Below are 25,179 nucleotides of genomic sequence, written 5' to 3'. Positions count from 1 at the left end.
TTTAAATCACCTTTTTGAGAATAAATCAAATTGATATTAAAGCAAAATGAACTTCTTATGATTGTGTCATGAAGTCATGCTTATCCATTGTTAGTGCTAAATCACACTGTTGGTGACAGTGTATATCTTTAATAGTATTATGAGCTGTACATATAATGTCATTATAAATATTTCATTTACTAAATTTTTTGGGGGAAAAGTTTTTAAAAATATTCTGGTTAGTTGAATTCTGGATAGTCAGACTTTTACAGAGGGTGTTCACACATTTTTGTAACGATTTTGCAAAGACTTATACAGTCAAAAGTCGTTAATTCGGACACCCATAATCCGGAATGATCTATAATCCGAACCTCAAAGCTAAAATCTTTCTGCGCATGCGCCGCATTGACGCATGAGCATAGGCGTTTTACTCGTGCGCCCAAGACATTTACGACTGCGCATATGCGTCTGCGCAAGTGCAGAATACGTTTTCGCGTGCGCGTTTAATGTATAACGGACGGTATAAGCTAAAATTATCTAATTATCTATTTCAGTTAATGTGGATGATTGCGTTGTTCCTTAATCTTCGAATTGGATCCGGCTTATTATTTTTTGCAGACTGTAAGAGCAATTTTCTAAAGTAAGCTTGAACTTTCGATTATGTCAAATAGAATTTCCGATGCTGGAGCTCCCAAAGGATCTAGAAAACGAAAGTATGTTTCGATGTCCATCAAACAAAAAACGAATTGCTACAAAAAATGGATAAAGGCATATTCTTTGTTTATCTAACCGTTCCGAAATCTGTTTATCAATTTCACGCTGCTCTGCGCGGGGGGGGGGAACGTCGCGGCGCGCAATGAACTGGAAGTTGATTTGTCAACACTATCCTTATCTTCAAGGCAGATGTTTTTATTTTATTCGGCTTATAATTCCTTACTAAATGTAGTATTTAATTTCGATGTACTCCGTCTTTGATATGATTTAAATCAAATTCCTCGTCATTATAAATATCACGAATACAAATCAAATAGTTTTCTGGTTGCAATTTTCTAATTTCGGCTATGCGTAAGGTATGCTTTACGCATCAGCGCGTTAAAAGAAATGTTTAATAAAGTAAACAAATAAATATTAGGCTTCTTTTTTGGTAAATTTTGATACCCTTTAGAACATAATTGCTCATTATTTTATAAATTACGGTTTCATATTTTTAATTTTATAATTTCTGCATGCCATCTTACCAGATTTAATCTGATGATCTATAATCCGGAAAAATCGATAATCCGGAATCGCCGAAGTCCCGACGGGTCCGGATTAAAGACTTTTGACTGTATATAAACAAATCTTAGAATTTTATTTTTTAATATGTCCATTCTGATAGCCTTTTTATTGAACTATCATGTTACATCTTGATTTCTAAGATAGAAGCCTTTTTCTTAAAACATCAAGGTTGATTTTATTTCATTCCTATTTCCCGATCTTCCAGAGTCCACCCAATGTTTTGTGATGCCGCTTATAAAGAGCTTGTTTTAAGAGTCCAGATGCACAGTAATCCATAGCATACATATTAGGGGACTTGGGTGGGATGCATGTAAAGGGATCAGTTCCGGTTTCATTTCTCATTTTTCAGAAAATAGAGCAGTAAATTTAGAAGTATGGTTCGGAGCTTTATCCTGATGGAACTCAGTGAAGATTGTTTGGATAAAGAGATAGAATTTCTTCTTTAAAAATAGGTGTTAAAACATATTTCGGTACTTCTCCGTTTTGCCGGTGCAGGCGGTAAAGTCGCCAATAATGGTACAACTGATGTCAAACAGAATATCTTCGCAGGTAACCTTTTACGCCTCATCTTCAAAACAAGTCGCAGCCATTTCTTATCAGATTGATTGTTTCTTTCAAGTAATACAATGACATAGAATTTTTACCCAGATAGTTCAATTTTATGCCCTAGGGCCATTCATGGTAATTAAGTTGATTAGGATGCAATCACACCACTCACCTGAAGGTGAAAATATAGAAAAGGCAAAGTCAAGGGTTAAATTCATCCATTCTAATGAGAATGCACTAGCGAAGTACAGCACTGCAGTTTTACATAATTTCTGAGTAAGCTATTCTTACGAATTGAAATAATTCCTGCATTTAAACTTGTATTCCAAATTAAGATTTAACTTGAAATTAATGTGGATAATTACTGAGAGAATTAGATTTCTGTAGCGTAGTTTGCATGAGATGAGATCACTTGGGGTCACATGATATGAACCTGCGATGAGGGTGTTGAATCATGAAAGCATAGTAAATTCTTAAATTAAAACCTTTTTACAAATTTATTATCTTTATTTATTGGCTTTTTACAAAATTTTAAATGATATTAAAATGTTTATGCCTTCAAAATAAAAAATTCTTTGAACTAACATCTGTTAACATTTTTTATGTGTATACTTATATGTGTATATGATATGTTGTCGCCAATAAAGCCTGCTTGGCGAGATTTGTGCCAGCGAAACGAAAAAGTACCCATATTTCTGATAGTAATCCAAATTAATTTTGATGTTTTTTCCTACTTTCTTTATTTTAAGTTTTGTATTATAAGAGAATCCAGTAATAACCATAAAACCTTTAGAAAAACTTTCCGTGTTTTCTCTGAACCAACATATTAAGTCTTTTTCTTCTCTTTCTCGGTAGTAAATCAATTTTTTTCTATTGCAGTCAGATAAGTATATCCAAGCATCATCAACTGTAACTATATATTTCCATTTGTCCCCTGAAAAATAATTTTCGTACAGCAATCTGCACATAGTCTTACACCGAGAAAACATGTTTCAGTGTTAGGTGATGAACATCATGTTTTTTGTTTTGATTAGCTTTAAATCAGATTTTATAATTTTGTTCACAATTCCTACAGAGATATTTAAAGATTTTGCAATAGCTCTTCCAGTCCTCGATTTACTTTTAAAATGTGAGACGCAACTTTAGATTTAATAAGAGCTGTACATACCTTTGTTGATTATCCATTTTTTTTGCCTTTTTCCCAGTCAGATGTAAACTTTGATGTTTCTTTCCTTTCATATTAATTATGTCACTCATTTTACGTGTAAAAATAGTAAAACCATTCTTTTTACATCTTTTTTTAATAATTCTCAAAGAATATTTCTCTTCGGACAGTGAAAAAATATAGCCTTCGATCCATTGTTTATTTTTCAGTGACATTTTAAAGAAAAGAATATTTTGAATGCTGCAGATGATAATTAAACCTTATCACATTTGTATTTTAAAATTAATATTTACATTCATGGAGGAAATCAAAATCATTACAAAAATGTGTGAACACCCTCTGTACTGTAATAAGTAAATTTTGCAATTGAATTGAATGATGACTTAATGTCATCATTCTTTATCATCTGTAAAAAATCGCCAAATTCTGCATGAATGTGTAAGTGCTTATTTATGCTTAAAGATGCCATACATTATTTTCGCCTTTTATGTCATTTGATTTTCTCTGCTGAATAATGATTAAAAAAAATTTTTTTTTTAAGTTTAAGATTAAATTCTCAGAAAGTTTCTCAATTTAAAGAGATTGTCATTAAAACAGAAATATGCCATATAGTCAAATATCTTGTAGAAATAATATTCATAACCATTTGTGGTATTTTCTGATTAACCACTAAAACATTATGAAAATGTATTGATAAAACCACCATTTTACCAATGTATTTGTGGGACAACTCACAATATTGCTAAAAAGTATTTATTTGGTGATCCAGATATGGGCATAACAAATTTGTATTTGAGTACATGTGAATGTGCACTTTTGAAATTTAATGGGCATTTTCTCTGATTTCTATTTCTTTTTGCATTGCACGTATTTGTTTTTGCTTTAACGAATTGTAATGTGACTGTGTGGAGTTTGCCAGCTAATGAAAAATAAAAGTGTTGCATTTCTTTCAGAAATGATAGCTTTTAGTCCAACAATGGAGAATGCAAAAATTTGCATTCTTTGAAGTGACTTCTTTAATGACTAAATGTTATGGAAATGCAGTGTGAAAAATTGAAAGCAAAATATTAGAATATAGATTGAAAACTGGTTTCAAGATAGCTGTATGTCATTTAACAACAAATAAAGTGAACTGCTGTTAACTTTATTTGTTGTTGCACAAGGGAACATATGTCAGTTAAAATCTATTACGAACTGGAATTATTCTGAAATACAACTATGGATTGGTGTAATTACCTACAAGAAGTGTGTCTTCTAAATGAGACTCTGCAACATTGAAATAGATATAAATTATATTTTATCTATTTCAATGTTGCAATAGATAAAATATGAGGGTTGGAACTTTAATAGTGGCAACACAGCTGAAAAAATGCTATGCAACAAAACCAAATATCGCATATACCACACGTGAACTACATACCTACCTTACCTCTCAGCAAAAGACTCGTCCTGCCTACGTCACGTGCATGCGGAGTGACGCGAAGAACGGATTCTTGTATTAGCTCGCGGTCTAAAGTAAGTGTTGTCAGGATGTTTTTAAAACAAGAACAATGATGTTCAATAAAAATTGAATGTGCCAGAGGTTGTACAGCACGACAGTGTCATCAAGGGCTTCAAGAGGCTTGTGGGGAATCTGCATTGCCTTACAGAACCGTAGCAAGATGGGTGAAAGCATTCAATGAAGGACGCCAAAACATGGCAGACATGCTGCAGCCAGGTCGTCCGAGTGTCAGCGATGCACACGTGCAAGCTATTGCCGCACTAATGGACAGTGATCGCCGCCAAACGATTCATCAGCTGGCTGGACAAACAGGATTAGGAAACGACTGTGCTGCACATTCTGAAGGAACGCCTGTCCATGTGAAAAATTGCTTCACGATGGGTTCCACATCAATTGACGGAAATGCAGAAATGGCTACAATACGATGCTGCCTGAACCCACCTGGAGCGCTATGAGTGCTAAGGAGATGCTTTTTTATGCCGTATCATTACGCTGTATGAGACTTGGGCCCGATCATACCAGCCAGAATTGAAACGCCAATCAAAGGAATGGCGTCATCATGGGTCACCACGACATTCGAAATTTCGTCAGAACCCCAGCAATGTGAAAGTTATGATGATTCTCGTGTACGACTGTGATGGTGTCATCCTAATGCATACCGTTCCCCCACAGCTGACCGTCACTGCGCAGTATTACTGCTCATTTTTGGAGCACAATCTCCCACCAGCTTTGAGAAAAAAATGGCGACACTTTCTGCAGAACGCTCCTCTCATTTTGCATGACAGTGCTCAGCTGCATGCAACGCAAGCTGTGACTGATTTGTTCAAGCGATGGGGCTGGGAACTGCTTTATCATCCACCATACTCCCCAGATCTAAGCCCTTGTGACTATGACTTAATTCCTAATATGAAGGAACCACTTCGTGGCACTTGCTTCCAAACTGTTCCTGAGATTCTTGTGGCAGTAGACCGGTCCATTCAAACTATCAACAAAACAGGCGCTGCTACAGGTATTCTGCGACTTCCACATCGTTGGAAACGGGTTGTACACAATGCTGGCGACTATATTGAAGGACTGTAAAACATGGTGACATGAATCACTTTTGTATCCCTTGTAAATAAATAGTTGCCACTATTAAAGTTCCAACCCTCGTATTAAAAATATAGCCGTTTCTTTCTCTTCGTTGTAAAATTCTTTGCTCCTGATGAAGAGGCGCCTGCACCTGATTGTCCCCGAAATCGATAGGCTTTTGATTAAAATCTACCCCAAACAGAAAGTTGTTGCCTCGCATAATTTAAAATTTGAATATGTTTGACGTTTGAAACGCTTGTAGCCCATTTTTAGCCCAAAGGGCTTTACCTCAGAAGGTCTATTAATTTCGTTTTGGCATTTTGTGTTGAAACCTTTATTCGTTTCACTTTTCAAATTGTTGCCCTCAAATAATATTGCCTTGCATTACATTTAAAGAAATTAAATAAAGGAAATTCTGCATAAATGTATGTATGTTTCTCGCATTGTGATAAAACAACGCTATCTAGAGCCATCCAATTTTGAATAACGTAATCCTCCACCGAATATGGGCATCTGGAAGTTCTAATTTAGAACTTGAAATTTGATTCGATTTCATATTTTGTAACACCTTAACGAATTTTTGATTAACAAACTTAGAGATTTCAAAGCGAGCAATGGCTAAACTGTATGGAAAAAGAAAAAATATTTTTATCTGCAGCGCGCGAGACTGTGTATTGAAAATTCTAGAGATATGCTTGTTTCAAAATTACTTTGCAATATTGCTTTTAAATTGAATTTTATGGTTTAAGTGCGAAGACCGTGATATTTAATAAATAAAAGTAACATATAAAACGTTAAAAAAACGCCTGTTGGGCGTAATGTAATTTCTTTAAGATTTTTTTTTTTTTTTTTTTTTTTTGTTTCGTGTCTATAGGAATATAAGGCTGCTACGAAATGCACAGGCGCGGTGAGATAGCTTCTCCGCAAAGCAGATTTAGGGTTGCCGTAAAATGGCAGGGAAATGCAGGGTTGCCGCATTTGGCAAGAAATCTCTCATTTGGCGACAAGATTGGCGATATGCCATGGACGGATGGAGGACCTTCTGAAACGAATTCTTACCCAGAATGTTCTTAGCCCAGAGTATTCTCGAACACAAGCCGAAAGCTATATAAACCCTGTAATATAACATTTTAAGAAACCAAATGTAGGATAAAGTTGTGTAAAGCAATGGCCACAATGATAAAACTGTTTAAAGCAGTGTATGCAAGTCATCCTAAGTTAAAGTGTTGGTTATACATCTCTCTTATTAATACATATCTTTTCTAAACAGAACATTGAAAGGTGTGTTAAGTGTGCTTTACTGTATTTTCTCTTTTAATATATGCAGTTTTCAAATGCATCATAGTCTGAGTTAAAAAGTAATCTTCCAAAAGAAACTCAATTCAAATAAATATAATCAAATTCTGGAAAAATTATATTAATAAATATATTTAAAATGCTCAGTTCGAATGAATAAATAGAAAATTTTAAAATAATTATCTGAAGAGACAATGCAACACTAACAATTAAAATAAAAGTCTAAAAATTTAAAAGTTACCTAAAATAGTGACTATGACTAAAAATATAGTATAAAGAAAACTATTTGAAAAAAAAAATAATAAACGATGCGCCTTTGATTGAAACTATGCAGTTCGAATGATTAAATATAAATTTTTAAAACAGTTATTCAAAAGAAACTATGCAACCAACGTAAACAAGTAAAATGCAATTCGAAAAAGAAAAAATTGCTTAAAATTAATAACAATTATAATTAAAAATATAAGATAAACAACATTATTTGAAAGAAGGAACGAATGGTTTTTTTTTTTTTTTTTTTTTTTTTTTCTTTTCATCAGAACTTTATCAGAAACAACTGATGAGCAGAATGTGACTCATCTAGACTCTGTCTCCATCCTTTCTGAAACTAGGGACATCATATTTGATCATCAATTGTATCTTCTCCACATACCTGACAAATGCTATAATTGCAGCATTGTTTTTTTTTTCAGACTTTGTACAATGAGCAGTGTTCTGAAGTACTCCTTGTGACTTTTCATTTTAAATCATTAAAAACACAAATTATTCAGTAAATTTAGCATCTTTATATGCTTAATATATTATATAAAAATGAGTATCTGGATGCTTATCCCCCCCCAAAGAAAAGAGAAATACCTCTTTTTATTGAAAAATAGTCTAGTCACTCATTTTCATGTTTGTGGTAAGTCATTCCATCACAATTTGCATCTGTAAAATGAGTAGAACTTTTGTACATATCCAGTAACATATAATACGTAACTGTAGCTAAGAATCAGTCCTTAAAATGTAATAATATTAAATATTAGTTTGCAAATATGATCATATTATTTTGTTCCTTTATACTGCATAATTGTAAACTAAAATATGTAATACGTGAGTGTAATTATGTAATGTTAAATACAGTCAAAAGTCGTTAATCTGGACTCGTTGGGACTTCGCCGATTCCGGATTATCGATTCTTCCGGATTATAGATCATCAGTTTAAATCTGGTAAGATGGCATGCAGAAATTATAAAATTAAAAACCTGAAATCGTAATTTATGAAATAAAGAACAATTATGATCTAAAGGGTATCAAAATTTACAAAAAAGAAAAGCTTAATATTTATTTATTTACTTTATTAAACATTTCTTTCAATGTAAGTTGTTTAAGTTGCTTCGTTTTTTATGTGATAATACATTCTCTTTAATTCTATAAACAGTTAACAGTTACTTGTTCAGTCTTTGTAACAGTTCTTGTTCAGTTACAAAGTTCCGCTGTTCAAGTCCTATAATTGCTGTGTTGAGAATACTGACTAATTTGTCAATCGAAATTTTTTCGTTTTCAATAACCTCTGTTACTTTCTTCGCTATCGGAAGCGAATTATAATGACGAGGAATTTGATTTAAATCATATCAAAGGAGTACATCGAGATGAAATACTACATTTAGTAAGGAATTATAAGCCAAATAAAATAAAAACATCTGCCCTGAAGATAAGGATAGTGCTGACAGATCAACTTCCAATTCATTGCTCACCGTGGCGTTAAACATAAACAAAGTTTAGATAAACAAACGTTAAAGTTTAGATAAACAAAGGATATGCCTTTATCCATTTTTTGCAGCAATTCCACTTTTTGTTTAATGGATTTCGAAACATACTTTCACTTTGTAGATCCTTTACATATTAGTAAATATATATCAGAAATTCTATTTGACATAATCGAAAGTTCAAGCTTACTTTTATAAAATTGCTCTAACAGTCTGCAAAAAATAATAAGCTGGATCCAATTCGAAGATTAAGGAACAACGCAATCTGCAACATTAACTGAATGAGATAATTTTAGCTTAGCTTATATCATCCGTTATACATTAAACGCGCATGCGTAAATGTATTATGCGCATGCGCACACGCATATTTGCAGCCATAAAGGTCTTACGCGCATGCATAAATGCCTATGCGCATGCGTCAATGCGACGCATGCGCAGAAAGTTTGTAGCTTTAAGGTCCAGATTATAGATCATTCCGGATTATGGGTGTCCGAATTAATGACTTTTGACTGTACATAACTGCATATAAAATATCAGGGCTTAAAAGTAGTAAAAATTTGAATTATTTTTATGAATAGCACTGTAGTATGTATTTTTGATAGTTATTAAAAATATAGTATCAAATATTAATAAAAATGTATTTCTTATAGAATGCTCTTCAGTCTTTAAATCCCCAGAATGTTCCTCTCACAAGCTTTGCTAGTCGAACTGATAAAGGTGTTCATGCTCTTGTGAATACTTTTCATGCAGAGTTAGTCCATAGCATTTCTGGAGAAGTTTTCCAACCACATTTCATTACAAGACGTTTAAATTCGTACTTGAAAGACAACAATCATGAAATTTTGTAAGTATTCTATTGTAATTGATACATTTTTCGATGATGAAATTTGCTTGCTGTTCTTTAAAAATGGCATAATAAATTATACTTTACCACATCAATTGTAGATACAGTCAAAAGTCTTTAATTCGGACACCCATAATCTGGAATGATCTATAATCCGGACCTCAAAGCTACAAACGTTCTGCGCATGCATTGCGTTGACGCATGCGCCTAAGACCTTTACAGCTGCGAATATGCGTGTGGGCGTGCACAAAATACGTTTACGAATGCGCGTTTAATGTATAACGGATGGTATAAGCTAAGCTAAAATTATCTAATTCAGTTAATGTTGCAGATTGCGTTGTTCCTTAATCTTTGAATTGGATTCGGCTTATTATTTCTTGCAGACTGTTAGAGCAATTTTATAAAAGTAAGCTTGAACTTTCGATTATGTCAAATAGAATTTCTGATATATATTTATTAATATGTGAAGGATCTACAAAGCGAAAGTATGTTTCGAAGTCTATTAAACAAAAAGTGGAATTGCTGCAAAAAATGGATAAAGGCATATCCTTTGTTTATCTAAACTTTAACGTTTGTTTATCTAAACTTTGTTTATCTTTAATGCTGCGGCACGCAATGAATTGGAAGTTGATCTGTCAGCACTATTCTTATCTTCAGGGCAGATGTTTTTATTTTATTTGGCTTATAATTCCTTACTAAATGTAGTATATCATCTTGATGTACTCCGTCTTTGATATGATTTAAATCAAATTCCTCGTCATTATAATTCGCTTCCGATAGCGAAGAAAGCAACAGAGGTTATTGAAAACGAAATAATTTTGATTGACAAATTAGTCGGTATTCTTGACACAGCATTTATAGGACTTGAACAGCGGAACTTTGTAACTGAACAAGAAATTATGTCTGTTTATAGAATTAAAGAGATTGTATTATCACATAAAAAACGAAGCAACTTAAACAACTTGCATTGAAAGAAATGTTTAATAAAGTAAACAAATAAATATTAAGCTTTTTTTGGTAAATTTTGATAACCTTTAGATCATAACTGTTCTTTATTTCATAAATTACGGTTTCATATTTTTAATTTTATAATTTCTTCATGCCATCTTACCAGATTTAAACTGATGATCTATAATCCGGAAAAATCAATAATCCGGAATCGCTGAAGTCCCGACGAGTCCGGATTAACGACTTTTGACCATACAATATTAAATTAAATTAATGTTACATATTTTGTGTGATATAATTGGGGAGAATTTTGCTTCGTACTTTTTGGATACTTATAATGAAAACATAAAGTAAAACGTGTATAGTTTAAAAAAATTTTTAGATGAAAATTCAACAGAATTCCATTATAATTGCATAAAGTTATCTTAGAGATTAAATATCTAAATATGCAGTGCAAATAAATTCAGTTGTAAAGAGTACATGTTAACATATACGGGTGTTCTAAAATTGAAAGATGGGAGGCAAAAACTGTTTTGTAATTCTATTTTTCCTTTTATGTAAATGGTAATGAAATGAGAAATACTCAAAATAAAATGCAACTGTAATATGTAAAATTTGATAGATAAATGCTTAAAATAAGAAAAATGTAAAAAACATATGACCATAATATGATAATTTAATTTGTGAACTTAATATGATAATTAATGATTTATTCTTGTAAAAAATTTATGATACTCATGTATTATCCCATTAACTGTGAAAGTTGACTATCATTGAATCACAAAATTTGTCGGAGATCTTGCCAAAGTGTGGGAATCATTCTTGCAGAATTCTGAAATTACTGATGCCTATTTATTTAATAAATAATAATTATTTGATCTGCTTTGTTTTTGATTTTCATAAAAAGGCTTTCGTTAATTTTTACTATTTTGTTAGATCCTGCAATATTACTGGAAGCTCTGTTTAGAATGCTGTGTACAATCTTCTTGCAGTAATTGTTCCAGTATATTATTACTTTGTTGGTCATATTTAGCTGACCATATTGTGTCCATTAATTAATACACAGTATTTTTTTAAATGGCAGGATCCCATAACTTTTAGAACAATGCACTCCTTGTTGTTCTGTAATAGCTAAGTTCTAAATTTTGATTTTTTTTTTCAAAATAAAATAAAAAAAGTAATGGCTAACTTTTAGAGTATTTTTTCATAAAAACAAAAAGTGGCTTATCAAGAATCAATCCATGTTACATGAGACGAAACTGCAGATATATGTGTTGCGATGGCATGCTTATCTGTAATTGGTGCTAAATTGCACTGCTTGGCAATAATTTCACAGTCCATGGTATAATATGTAATATATTAACATCAAATATATTACAGGTACCAAATATATTTTATGTAGCTATAGATAGATAGATTAAGTATTTTTAAATCCTATGATTTTTTTTAAATACGAGGGGGAAAAAGCTTATTAATTGTTTAAATTTCAATAGATCTTGGTGGGGTAATGACTTTGGTAAACAGAACAGCAACACATCTGCTTTTTCTGTTGGTTATTTTTTATATTAGTTTAATGTATTCATTCATTTTAAATTTGCCCTCCCCCTTTTTTAGAAAAGGGGAAAGTACAGAAAGAATAAGTATTTTTTTAAATATAAATTTTCAATGTGCTATGATATATATATTTCTTTGCAGTATTTTTATCACAAAAAGTATTGAAAATGTTGATTAATATTTCCTAAAATAATAGAATATCTTGCTTATTGTTATGCTGCTGTTTTCAAGTATTCCTTCTGTTTACACTTTTAAGTAAAAATATTTAAAAAAAGTTGTGCTTACGTATTAGTGCAACCACCTTGGCGCAGTTTTGCAATTTCTTACAGACGAAAAAGGGATTTAGTGAATTTTTGGATTGGAATTTACAGTGGGCATGGTTAGCTGAAGATTTGTTATGCACATGGTTGCCAGAGTTTGGTGACTTCTGCTTAGATGGTTGCTATAGTGCCAAAAAAGGCTCTTTTTGATTAAAGAAAAATAGCATGATTGAGAAATGTGAGAAAAATTCATTCATCATTTCTGTTTATATATTTCCAATCAGTGCTCACAGTTTTTTTGATTTTGCTATAATTTGCATATTGCATAATGTATAAATTTAGAAGATGAAATATAAGACATGGAACTAATTTTTTCTGACATCGTTAATTGATTAATACTAAATACTTAAGAAACTGGAATTAATGAATTTTTTAAATTACGTGTGTTTGAGAGTTATGTGTTGTATCAAAATGTTAAATTTTAGATGATGTTTCTATGAAGTGTTTTAAGTTAGTGTCAAAGTGCGTGTGTTTTTATAACTATCTATTGGTTATAGTAGATATCCGCATATATGTAAAGACATTCTTCAAAATTAGTAGAAACAGGAAAATTATATTTATGTTCAGTCAAAAACTTCATATAATTTGAATGCAATTTGGAGATTTCCTGCATTATTAATGACATAATGATAACATATATTTCTGTGGAAGAAGAATTATTACATTGTTATAATGCCTTTAAATCAAAATTCTGTAAGTATTTTTTAGTGTAGTTAAATAATTATGCAACCTCCTTTTACACCCATATTCTGCCATTGTCCTATATACAGGATATAGCGTATTTGATGGCTGTACAAAAAAGCAGTAATGTTTCAGCTATTTCTTTTACATTATATTATTGCTAGAAAGCTGGTTATTATATTAGCTATTTCTTTTAAATTTTTAATTTTACAAATCTGTTTTTTAAAAACGTACAAAAAAGGACTAATTTTGATTTTTTGTGCTTCATTCTTTTAATGCATAAAAAAAAAAAAAGAAAAAAAAGAAAAAGAAAAAAAAAAAAAAAAGAAAAGAAAAGAGTAAAATAAAAAGTATTGATTCATTTAAAATAAAATAGGTCTCCATTAAGGTGAATAACAAAAAATCAGAAAGAAAAATGTATTATAGATCCTCCTTTTCCTTTCTTTTTTAGAGTGTCCTATAGTACAATGGTAAAATCCACTATTATATGACGCTAAAATGTAACACCCTTTGGAGTAAAATGGTTAAGTCTGTTTCATCCTCTTGCTGCAAAATGTAGCTGTCAACTACTAATTGTCTTGCCTCCCCTTTCATAAAAAGTTCTATTTAGTATCTGAAGGCTGTTTCACATGTTTTATTTTTTGAAAGAAATTTACTCTTGTAAATGTTTATTTTTTGAGGTATATTTAATTTTACCCTTCTGAATTGAGTCGAAAATTTATGACAGCTGAAGAAACTTTAGGATATTTGATGACATTAAATAATGAAGATATTGAAGGTATTGAGCTGGTAATGGTAGTAATACCACCTGATCCAGATGCAGGCAGAGACAAGGAAGAAATAGACTATGATTGCACTAAGACTAGACCCAGCCAAGCTATTTGTGATGAAAATGTAGCAGGAACTGTGGAAGTTTTAGTGGGAAATAAACATGATGAAATATATGTGCCAAAATCTGATTGGGAAGATTGCATGCCTCACGTGCTTCAGAAATATTTTCTCAAGATTCATGTCATTCTAAAACTCATTTTGTTACTGGAATAATAGAATGACCAATTGCCCACTAAAATCAATCAGAGTGAGGAAGAAGATGGATCGGGGCACAGCTGATCAGCAATTCCATTCAAATAATGAAATCGTAGCGGTTCACTGGTATGATAACAAAGTAGTATCAGTGTGTTGAGGATCTAGGGGGCAAGTCAAAAGTGGATTCAAGCAAGTTGATATTCCAGCATGTACAGTCAAAAGTCTTTAATCCGGAGTCGTCGGGACTTCAGCGATTTCGGATTATAGATCATCAGTTTAAATCTGGTAAGATGGCATGCAGAAATTATAAAATTAAAAATATGAAACCGTAATTTATGAAATAAAGAGCAATTATGATCTAAAGGGTATCAAAATTTACAAAAAAAAAGCTTAATATTTATTTGTTTACTTTATTAAACATTTATTTCAATGTGCGCATGCGTAAAGCACACATTACGCATAGTCGAAATTAAAAAATTGCAACAAGAAAACTATTTGATGTGTATTCGTGATATTTATAATGATGAGGAATTTGATTTAAATCATATCAAAGACGGAGTACATCGAGATGAAATATTACATTTAGTAAGGAATTATAAGCCGAATAAAATAAGAACATCTGCCCTGAAGATAAGGATAGTGCTGACAGATCAGCTTCCAGTTCACTGCGCGCCACGACGGTTCCTCCCTTTCCCACGGAGCAGCATGAAATTGATAAACAGATTTCGGAATGGTTAGAGAAACAAAGGATATATGCCTGTATCCATTTCTTGCAGCAATTCCACTTTTTGTTTGATGGGCATTGAAACATGCTTTTGCTTTGTAGATCCTTTGACAGCTCCAGAATCGGAAATTCTTTTTGACATATTCGAAAGTTCAAGCTTATAAAATTGCTCCAACAGTCTGCAAAAAATAATAAGCCGGATCCAATTAGAAGATTAAGGAACAACGCAATCTGCAACATCAACTGAAATAGATAATTGGATAATTTTAGCCTAGCTTAAACTGTCCGTTATACATTAAACGCACATGCGTAAACATATTATGCACATGCGTAAAGGTATTATGTGGCTGCATAAATGCATATGCGCATGTGTAAATGCTACGCATGCGCAGAAAGTTTATAGCTTTGAAGTCCGGATTATAGATTATGGACGTCCGGAAAGACTGTATTACTGCTTACATAAGAATGGTGTGGATGTGTTTGACAGCTATATGGAAACATATCATTTTCCTCTACAAAAGATAAAAAGTGGTACTGGCTATTATTTCTAAGTGCTTTTAGCATCCTGGAATTTAACAAAATTATTCACCACAACTGAAGCTCTTGATTTTTTAGAATGTTGATGGGCTATAATAAACCAGCTATTTGGGATTATCAGTTCCGACAAACATTCAAGGCAGAAAATTAGGTGTGCAGCAGAGAAATCCTGACTTTTTGAAAATGCAAACCTGATCATGTGATTGTCAAAAACCCTGATGAACGTCAGCATGATTGTCAGTTAAAAAATTGTTCTAGGAAACCAACAGCTATTTGTGAAAAATGCAATATTGGATTATGTTAGAGTTGTTTTGTACTATTTCATTCAAAAGAAAGTGCTTGAAAGAAAATAATTCCTTGTAACTTCATAGTTCTGAATTTATCCATTGACATATATATATAGGACAGCCTAAAAAAATGAAATTCATATGTTTTTCAATTTATTATCTTTTCTTACCTATTTATTAAGTAAAATTAGAAAGTTTTAATTTCTTCAATCTTTGGTAAAATATTATAAGTACAGCGAGAATTTTGTTTTATTGTAGCATAAAATCATTTCTATTGTACTTTTGTAGTATGTTTCGTAAGCACCTGCTTTGTCTTGTTGAGACAATTGTTGATGGCGCTGATGGAATGCTAAATCTGTGATATAAACATAAAATGAAAAGGAGAAAGTTTAGGATTATCTAGACACAAAGACTAGGTATTTTACATTTCTTTTAAAAAATTTCTATGACTAGGCACAAAGTGGTGGTGGTAGTAAATATATGGCGCAAAGCTCTAGAGGCCATATGCACCAGACGCAGGATTAATTTTTCAACATAAAAACTATAGCTTTTAGATAAAGGAAAAAAAAAAATGTCTAAAGACAACAGCACTTTTAAAACCGTGGCAAGTAAAAAGATAATGAAATGGTGGGATGAAAATGCTGATTATGATCAGATAATGAGATATACAGTATAGATATAAAATCCTAAAACATGTGATTGATTAAAATTCTAACATAAAATCTCAGGACAAAATTCAAATTAAATAATAGAAACCTGTTTCCTTGAGGTAGTGAAACAAATTGTTATTGACCTCTCTTCCAATTAAATGGTCGAGAGGCAGGTCGCAGCTATTAAAATACTCCTCACGAAGACTATTAAAATATGAACATTCAATTAAACTGTGATAGACTGAAAGACAAACATTACAAGTTGCACAAACAGGCTCATTCTCAGCTTTCAGAAGGTAGTTATGTGTCACTCTACTGTGACCAATTCTAAGGCGAGTCAAAAGAACTTCCTCCATGCGATTGCTAGTAGTATCCCAATGCTCTATTTTAGGCTTCACCCTTCTCAACTTGTTATGAAGTTGAATGTCCCAAAGTTGCTGCCATTTCTTTCGGATCTTCTTTTTTTAACACAACGGATATCTTTAAAAGGGATGAGGCGGCTGGACATTTCAACAGCAGATTTCGCTGCAATGTCTGCCAGCTCATTGCCCTTTATTCCTGTATGTCCGGGGACCCAGAAGTACAGAAGTTCAAATCCACCACGTGTTAATTTAATATTCAACTTGAGAACATCTACTATCACAGGATTCTCAGTGCTAGAAAAGGATTCTAAAGCTTTCAGTGCACTGTAGAAGTCCGTATATACAATGAATTTTCGATGGTGCAGCATTGAGATGTACAAAAGCGCATAAAATATGGCAGTCAGTTCGGAGGTTAAGACAGAGGAAGCATCGTGTAAACGTCTGCCTTCCATGTGGTCACCAATTATAAATGACATGCCAACATGGCAAGCTGACTTAGATCCATCTGTATATATGGGAACATAACTCCTGTAACTGTGCCTGTGCTCAGCAAAAATTTGTTTGTAGATGCTCTCATTAGTAGTTGTCTTTCTGTAATTGTGGAAAATGACAAAAAGGTGGATTTGTGCATTTTCCCAAGGTGCAATTTCAAAATGCTGTACTACCTGTGGGGAAATATCAGACAGGGAGAATTCTTCAATGAGGGGACGAACTCTGACAGGAAAAGAAGGCACACAGGATGGATGTGCCTCAAATAAAAGGTCACAGCTATTATCACGTATACACAAATTATAAGGATGGTCAGGTTGAGATAAAATGTTAAAATACTGTAAAAGAGACAACTCCTCACGCCTCAAACGGAGTGATGGTTTGTAACAGTCAACATAAAGGCTCTGGACAGGAGACTTCCTGAAGGCTTCAGAAAAAATCCGTAGAGCCTCATGATGAACAGGGTCTAGTTTTCACAACACTGAAGACCGAGCGGATCCATAAACAGCTGAGCCGTAGTCTAGTCTAGAGCCAATAAGAGCTCTGTAAATGCAAAGCATGGAGCAACACTCTGCACCCCAGGAGGTGTTCGCCCGGACTTTTAAAATATTTAAAATTTTCGTACACTTTTTTCTCAGGTTTAGGACATGAGGAAGGAAAGTCAATTTTTTGGTCGAACATCACCCCTAAAAATTTTACTTCAGATGCTACTGGAATCACAGACCCATTAAGGTATAATTCAGGTTCAGGATGGAGACCTCGCTTTCTACAAAAATGCACACAGACAGTCTTCTGTTTCGAAAACGTAAATCCTTGTCTTTTTGCCCATTCCTGGATCCTGTTCAAAGCGATCTGGAGCTGTCTCTCTACATGTCTCATATCCACACCTCGACAGCTAATTTGTAGATCATCAACATATAAAGAACCTGAAATGGTGGGAGGAAGTTGTTTTAATACAGAATTTATTTTTAGGCTGAAAAGAGTTACACTAAGCAAACAGCTTTGAGGCACACCCTCTTCTTGTTCAAAAACATCTGACAAAACAGAGCCAATCCTTACTTGAAATGTTCTAGTATTCAAGAAATTCTGAATAAAAATTGGTAGGTTGCCGCGCAAGCCACTCTCGTGAAGATCCCGAAGTATACCGTATCACCATGCCTTATCATAAGCTTTCTCAATGTAAAAAAATACCAAGACAATGTGACTCCTTCTTACAAAAGCTTTTCGAATGGATGTCTCTAAAAGGAGCATATTATATACGGTAGTTCTCCCCTTTCGAAAACCGCTTTGATAAGGGACTAGACTTCTTTTCCAAGAAGTAGACTAGGCGGCTGTTTACCATCTTTTCAAACAATTTGCAAACACAACGGGTAAGGGCAATTGGTGGATAGTTGGAGGGATTTCTTGGATCTTTCTCTGGCTTCGCAATAGGAATTACAACATCTCTCCTCCATGCACTGGGAAAAGTACGCTCCTTCCACACTCTATTGTAAAGTGTGTGAAGGGCAGTCAGTGACTTATAGGACAGATGCTTTAGCATTTCATAATACACGCCACCCAGACCCGGACAGGACCTATGTGTCTGCAACAAAGCTCTCTTTAATTCCGGCATAGTAAAATCTCTATTGTTAGGCTCAGATTTGGAAGAGTTGAATGCGATGGGATTTATTTCAGAGTGATACTTGATAGAGAGAAATGCAGGTGAATAGTTTCTGCTGGAAGAAATGGCAGCAAATGCCTCACCAATAGTATTCGGAATTTCTTCTATGGAGCTAAGCACTCGGCCATCTTTTCCCAGAAAGGAAAGTGAGTGTTCTTTATATATTCCGCATGCTTTTCGAACTCTTTCCCAAACTCGCTTACTAGGCGTGGAGGATGTTATTGACGACACATATGAAATCCAAGAATTCTTTTGGCTCTGCCTCCTTACTTTTCGTGCATTTGCTTTGGGTCTTTGAAATGCTATGAGGTTTCGCAGAATAGGATATCTACGAAAAATACCCCATGCTTTTTTCAGTGCTTCATGGCAGTCACGTTTCCACCATGGTTTCGAATATTTAAGTATTTTTCCTGATGTTCTAGGAATGCAAAGCATAGCTGCCTTAATAATAGTATCAGTAGCAGCATCAACAGCATCATCGATATGCGCATCTTCTACCATTTCATCTGTGATCTCTGCTATGGAAGAGAAGAGTTCCCAGTCTGCCCTATCTAATATAAACCGAGGGAGTCTAGACAAGGGGTTTGCTCCTCTTCGTGCAAGAGACACAAAAATGGGATCATGATCGCTGTTGTAGAAATCACTTCCAACACTAAAAGTGCAAAATGGCAACAGAGATGATGAACAGATGGCAAGGTCGAGAGCGTGAAATGTCCTTGAAGGTTCATGAAAGTAAGTATCCTGCCCATTATTCAGGAGACAAAGGCTATGATCTTCAATCATCTGCTCAATTTGTCTTCCTCGGCAATTTGTAACTTTACTACCCCAGAGCGCACTATGGCCGTTAAAATCTCCCATTATGATAAAAGGCTCAGGCAGCTGCTCTATGAGATTATTTAAATCTTGCTGATAAATGTTCTCATTTGGAGGCAAATACAAAGAAACAAATGAAACAACAATATCAAAATTTATTTGAGTAGCGACAGCTTGGAGGGATGTCGTCAAAGAAAGTACATTTGAGGGATAATCCAGTGAGGTGAGGAGACCTACACCTCCACTGGCACGCTCACCTGCAAGGTTTTCCTTCCTGACGAAAGAAAACCTCCGAAGTTTTGCTTGCTGTTCTGGTTTCAGATTTGTTTCCTGTACTGCTAAGCACACAGGATGATATGCATTTATTATAGATTTGATGTCAAGCAAGTTTCGGTGGAAACCGCGACAGTTCCATGACACAAGGGTGGCCATTATGAATGGATTTTGTTCTTTCTCTGCTGTTCTTTTGTTTTTCGTGGAAGTAGATGCCTGGGAACTTCTAGACCCTCTTCTACTTCCATACTGTCTGAATTCGCGGATTCAGAAATCATCTCATCAAGAGAGCTATTGCTGTGACTTCTATTTTTATTTAATATTTTTTGTGTGGTAGTTTTGGGTTTACTTTGAATAACTGTTTCTTTTTTTTTTTTTTTTTTTTTTTTTGTACTATATGGGTTGCATTTTCTTTTTTCTTGTTGGGTGTAGACGGTTGGGTTTTATTTGGTAGGGTCTGTGTGCCTATTGATGTTTGGGTGGCAACTGTATGAGATAATTTTACAGCGCTGGCGTATGATTTATTTGGTCGAAACTGTGTGCTCTGGACTAATCTTCTGGCTTCGGCGTAAGAGATGTTCCTAGTAGCTTTTGTAGTCTGGATTTCTTTTTCCGATTTCCATTTTAGGCACAAGCGAGAAAATGCTGGGTGGTCACCCTTGCAATTTATACACAAAGGCACAGCGGTACAATTATCAGAATCGTGGCCAATCTGTGAGCATCGGGCGCATGTGAGTCTGCCATGACAAGACGTCTTAGAATGGCCGAAACGCTGGCATTGGAAACATCGCATAGGGTTTGGAATATAAGGTCTTACAGGAAGATTTAGATATCCGGCCTTAATATTCTTAGGCAGATCAGGCGTGTTGAAGGTAAGGATCATGTGTTTCGTGTCTATCAATTTACCTTCTTTACTCATCTTGATCCGCCTTACACCACAAACATTTTGGTCGGATAGCTCAGAAGCGATCTCTTCTTCAGAAACATACAGAAGGTCGAATTCTGAGATTACACCACGACAATAGTTCAGTGACTTATGTGCTGTTACAGTGACATTCGCTTTCCCAAGTTTAGTTATCTGAAGTAAAGAAGCAGACTGCGTGGCTGAGGTTGTATCAATAAGCAAGTCTCCAGAGCGGAGATGCTTTATATTTCTAGGCTCGCTAATACAAGACTGGATGTATTTGTTTATTAGGAAAGGAGACATCTTATGCAGTTTGCCAGAAGGACTAGAGATGACTAGGAAATGGGGACTATTGTTATGATTTTTTTTATTTGCATCTGTCCGTAATTTTTTTGCAGAATTTTCAGAACTAGGTTGAGTGACAGGTTGAGTGACTGGTTTAGTAGCAGACGTTTCAGAACTAGGTTGAATGATTGGTTTATTAGTAGATGTTTCAGAGCTAGGTTGAGTAACTGGTTTAATAGTAGACATTTCGGAACTAGGTTGAGTGACCGGAGTGACTTCAAAATCTTTTATTAAAAAAATGTGTGGATTTGCCATATTAAAGTAAGAAAAGATTCGGATCCGACGGCCCCGCCTCCCATGGAGCCCAACAAGGGAACACAGATTCCTGTGTTAGGGCTAGCCGGACCTATACGCAAACTGAAGCCCCACAGTCGGCTTTCCTGGAAGCAGGTACTCCCGAGAGCTTGACCCCAAGCCACTGACACAAGGACTAGTGACCAGCCGATTGACACCCGTGAGGACGACTAAGGTGCCTCCTGTTTAGCTGAAGCAGAGGCCAAAGCAGTGTGTTGGGGACAGTACCTCGCCCCTCAACTACCAGGACCCTCCTTCCCAGCGACACGGGTCTCCACGCACACAAACACGTGGGTAGTTTTCTTGCCACTCGAAAACTAGAGACAAGGTCTGTTCCAGTCTCTCGTGATGAGCCCCAAACTCCGTAGAGAGAAACCACAAGGGAGAAAGGAAGGAAAAAAGTTCCAGCCAAGAGGAGAGGAGACGGAAAAGAGGATAGATCACTGGGGCTCCAGGATCATGACACCCGTCTCATCAAGAAGATGATCCCCTGAAGGGCTAGGGTACCTCGGGATTGCCACACCCGTACTCACAAAAGTGAGCCCCTGAGGGCGACTAGGCACAAAGACTAGGTATTTTATACTTCTTTTAAAAAATTTCTATGAGATGTTAAATGGCGATGTGTGAAAGTATATAACCAGCAGAGTGTGATTATGAAACATGTCCAATATAGAAATATTGTTGTTTTATTTAAATATTTTAGTGTAAATAAAAATCATTCTTTGATTTCTCAGCATTCTGAGTATTTTCCCAATTCAAACAGTTGAAAATGCTTAATAATATGTGTACCGATATTTTTAATAGAGAAAGGAGAAGTTTAATTCCATTTGCTATATTAATATATGTTTGTATGCCTATATATGTTTACTCATACACTCTGTTAAATGTTATCTTATATTCAGTAGTTGTTTTAAACATAAATCATCCAGGAATTTCTATAAATACAGCATTAGAAGAAGTGTATGCTGAAAAGTTAGATAGTGATGAAGTGTTGTTCTAAGTATATTTTCCAAATTCAAACAGTTGAAAATGCTTAATAATATGTGTACCAATATTTTTAATAGAGAAAGGAGAAGTTTAATTCCATTTGCTCCCATACTCATACACTCTGTTAAGTGTTATCTTATATTCAGTAGCTGTTTTAAACATAAAGCATCCAGGGATTTCTATAAATACAGCATTAGAAGAAGTGTGTACTGAAAAGTTAGATAGTGATGAAGTGTTGTTCTAAGTATATTTTTTTTATGAATTTTGTCTTGAAACTTTGAATTAGCATTCTGCGTGTCGCATGTGCACACACATATATTTATGTCACATATTTAAATGCAAATTAAAAAAATTTCTCTTTACTCTTACAGATGTGTGTTGTAAATTATCATTCCAAAAATTATTAAATATGTACATTAAAAAGTTTCATTTTTAAATGTATATGAAATTTTGATAGTTTGTAATAGCACAACCACATTAAGAAAAGGTGCTAAATATTCAGAAGGCACCTGACTCTGGCAACTACATGTATGATGGTTCTTCAGTTTTAACAAGCAGCTTGTTTATTTCCTTTCATTCCCCCCCTTTTTTTGTATTCCAAGTTCCAATGATTTTTAGACAAAGTGTGGCTTTTTTTTGTTTTGTTTTAAACTCACTTTTAAAGTATGCACTTATGTAATTTGTTTGCAGTTGAAAGAAACTGACATACAGTACTTTGTAGGAAAATTGCTGTAGAAAGCCATCACTTTGAATCTGTTTCTTTAATGATCACCACCAAATTGTTTGATCAAAAGAGTCAGATATCTGCTAGTAAATGAGTTTATTGATTGATTTTTGAGATAGATACTTAATTAAAATGTAAAATATATATGTGTTTGATAAACACTTTTTGCAGTTGTAAGTTATCAGGCCATAAAACTGTGCTATGTGATTGTGTTAATATGTAAATATTGGTACTATTCCATTAGAGTGGCGTCAGTTAAAAATGAGAAGTAAAAAGTGCTTCAACAACATGCCAAATATCGTGGCACGAGAAGTTAATGTTTGAAATATCGTAGGTCGAGATTTCTAGTTTTCATTTGAAATATTTTTCCTCGTTATTTCGAGTATTTTTATTTGTGTTTGAAATATCGTGGCTCGGGATTTCTAGTTCTGGTTTGAAATATCATCACTCGTTATATTTTTTGCCATATTTTGCCATTTTTTTAATACAAAGGATTACACATTTTACAATTACCTATTGACGAAGAGACTGCTGTAAGATTCTTTCAGGACAAATAAATAATTCATAGCAATAGACTTAGTTCTCAAAAGCATCCAATGAAGTTAACTTTTGACTCAAACAAAGCTTCTATATGGTGTTATTATGTATGTTCTTGCTGTGAAAAAAGGATTGAGAACCCAAACCTGGTTTAAAGGCTCATGTCTTTTTTTCCCCAACGCCATTCTTTTTATCTATCTGTGGTTTAAAAAATTGATGTTGATTGAATTTTGCCAACTTCAGTTAGAATCAGTCATAGTATGACAATAAAATGGAGTAACTACTGTCAAAAAAAAAAAAGTTGAACATGTTCTTTCGAAACAATGGGTATTCGGGGTTTATGCCGGGAAAGTAAAGAATGTTTCTGGTCATCGTTCCCGATCATTGTGCTACAACACTGATGACAGCCATTTAGGAAAACATTGCAGATAGCAGTGTTATATTTTCGAATGATGGATAGGATATAAGAAAGAGGAATTAAAAAAATGCTGGGTATGAACATTTCACTGTGAATCACAGTTGTTATTTTGTAGACCCCAAAACTGAGCGCCATACCCAAACTGTGGAGCGATTGTGGGGCAGTGTTAAATGGAGAAATAAACATCAGCAGGGCACTGCTCACCACCTATTTGATAGAATTTATGTGACGTTGGTTATAGTCAAAAACTAAAATTTTGTCTGCAATATTAAATGATATATGTAATTTTATGCCACTTGTTTTGATTAAATTTTGCTTTGTTTTTTTTTTTTTTTTAATTTTATTAGAAAGAAACATTTACTTTCGCTAAAAATTAAGAAATTAAAAAAAAATCACTTTTTTTTAAACTAAGTTTTTTGAACTCTATTATTATTTCATAATTTTATACTTGGCAACAAGTGCTGGCAAGAAAAAAAAGTTGTTTATTTTTAACTGATGCGGTTCTAACCATGGAGGTAGGAAGTAAGATGGAGTCGCCCTAAACAAGTTTCTCCCGTACCCTGCTCTGAAGCACCGGCGATCCCTACGTGGTGACCAAAACATTGGGTCATTTACCATTGAGTTCAATGGGATTTGACGCGTTCAGATGTAAATATTTTGTAATTACGTCGTAAATATACATGTAAATGTATATATTTTCTTTTTCTACAACACTTCAGAGTCCTAAGTATATGAAAACAACATATTTTTAAACAACATTTCATTCTGAACGGACTTAAATGCTATACTTTTCACAGGACAGTTTTCTCAGAATGGTTTAATTTGAATGAAATATTTTCACAAGTTTTCGTTAATTACATTAGGAAAAAAAATTAAGGTAATTTGATTTTATTCGGTTAAGGTACAAAAATTAAGATCAAAGTTTATTGTATTATTAATATTAAAATTATGCATTATTTCTTTTCTATTTATAGAGCTTCTTCCTAAAATATTTTCTTAAATATGACATGATTTTTTGGCTTCTGAGGCATCTTTTAAATCGAAAAATGTAAGTCAATTTATAATTAATGCTCTATTCAGTTCATTTTAAATTAGAGAATTATTAGGAATTAGCGAAATACTTTAAATAGTACTTGACTTTCTCTGAAGATTTCTGAAAGTTAATAAAATAAGTGTTTTTTTTTAAGTATTATTTAAAACTTGTAACTGAGTTATTAT

General features: G+C 33.8%; 1 protein-coding gene across 4 annotated transcripts in view; it reads left to right on the top strand.

The window, feature by feature from the left end:
* LOC118194443 (tRNA pseudouridine synthase-like 1) overlaps nucleotides 1-25,179 on the top strand; it is a 115,278-nt gene that overhangs the window by 8,257 nt on the left and 81,842 nt on the right. For all 4 annotated transcript variants that reach the window (XM_085819820.1, XM_085819817.1, XM_085819819.1 and 1 more), the window contains exon 3: nucleotides 9,235-9,428. In XM_085819820.1, coding sequence (XP_085675946.1) covers nucleotides 9,235-9,428 — 194 coding nt within the window. The remainder of the gene's footprint in view (nucleotides 1-9,234; nucleotides 9,429-25,179) is intronic.

Source organism: Stegodyphus dumicola, chromosome 7 (assembly GCF_044657685.1).
Source record: "Stegodyphus dumicola isolate Sdum_Otavi_A_Nest chromosome 7, ASM4465768v1".
NCBI lineage: Eukaryota > Metazoa > Arthropoda > Arachnida > Araneae > Eresidae > Stegodyphus > Stegodyphus dumicola.
Note: the sequence above shows the minus strand (reverse complement) of the source record. Positions and strands in the feature narration are given on the sequence as shown.